The sequence below is a fragment of the Antrostomus carolinensis genome, unplaced genomic scaffold, assembly GCF_000700745.2.
Source record: "Antrostomus carolinensis isolate BGI_N321 unplaced genomic scaffold, ASM70074v2 scaffold30858, whole genome shotgun sequence".
Lineage (NCBI taxonomy): Eukaryota > Metazoa > Chordata > Aves > Caprimulgiformes > Caprimulgidae > Antrostomus > Antrostomus carolinensis.
Window position 1 is genome coordinate 1043 of NW_010332823.1, and position 393 is coordinate 1435.

Sequence of the window (393 nt, forward strand, 5' to 3'; positions counted from 1 at the left end):
GAAGACCCCGAGGATGGCGCCGACCCCCTCGCCGAAGCCCCGCACGCATTGCAGCCGGTGGAGAACCACCCCGTTGCAGAAGATGAGTTTCCCTTCCTCTGGCTTGGAGCTGTGGGTACAACCACGTGTCATCCTCATCCATCACCACCATCACCACCACCATCACCACCATCAGCACCATCAGCACCATCAGCACCATCAGCACCATCACCATCACCACCACCACCACCATCACCATCACCTTCACCTTCACCATCACCACCATCACCACTACCACCACCATCACCATCACCACCACCACCATCACCACCATCACCATCACCACCATCCTGAGCTCCCTGCCACACCGTGCCAGCCCTCACCGGTACGCCAGGCGCAGGATGAAGAGCTCGA

At 59.8% G+C, this 393-nt stretch overlaps 1 protein-coding gene across 1 annotated transcript in view; it reads right to left on the reverse strand.

Moving 5' to 3' along the window:
- LOC104529362 (nuclear receptor subfamily 4 group A member 1-like) overlaps positions 1 to 393 on the reverse strand; it is a gene marked incomplete at its 5' end in the record, with an annotated part of 1538 nt that overhangs the window by 485 nt on the left and 660 nt on the right. The window contains 2 exons of the mRNA XM_029086400.1: positions 1 to 109; positions 363 to 393. The exon at positions 1 to 109 is cut by the window's left edge and continues 127 nt beyond it; the exon at positions 363 to 393 is cut by the window's right edge and continues 190 nt beyond it. Of these exons, the coding sequence (XP_028942233.1) occupies positions 1 to 109; positions 363 to 393 (140 nt within the window). The remainder of the gene's footprint in view (positions 110 to 362) is intronic.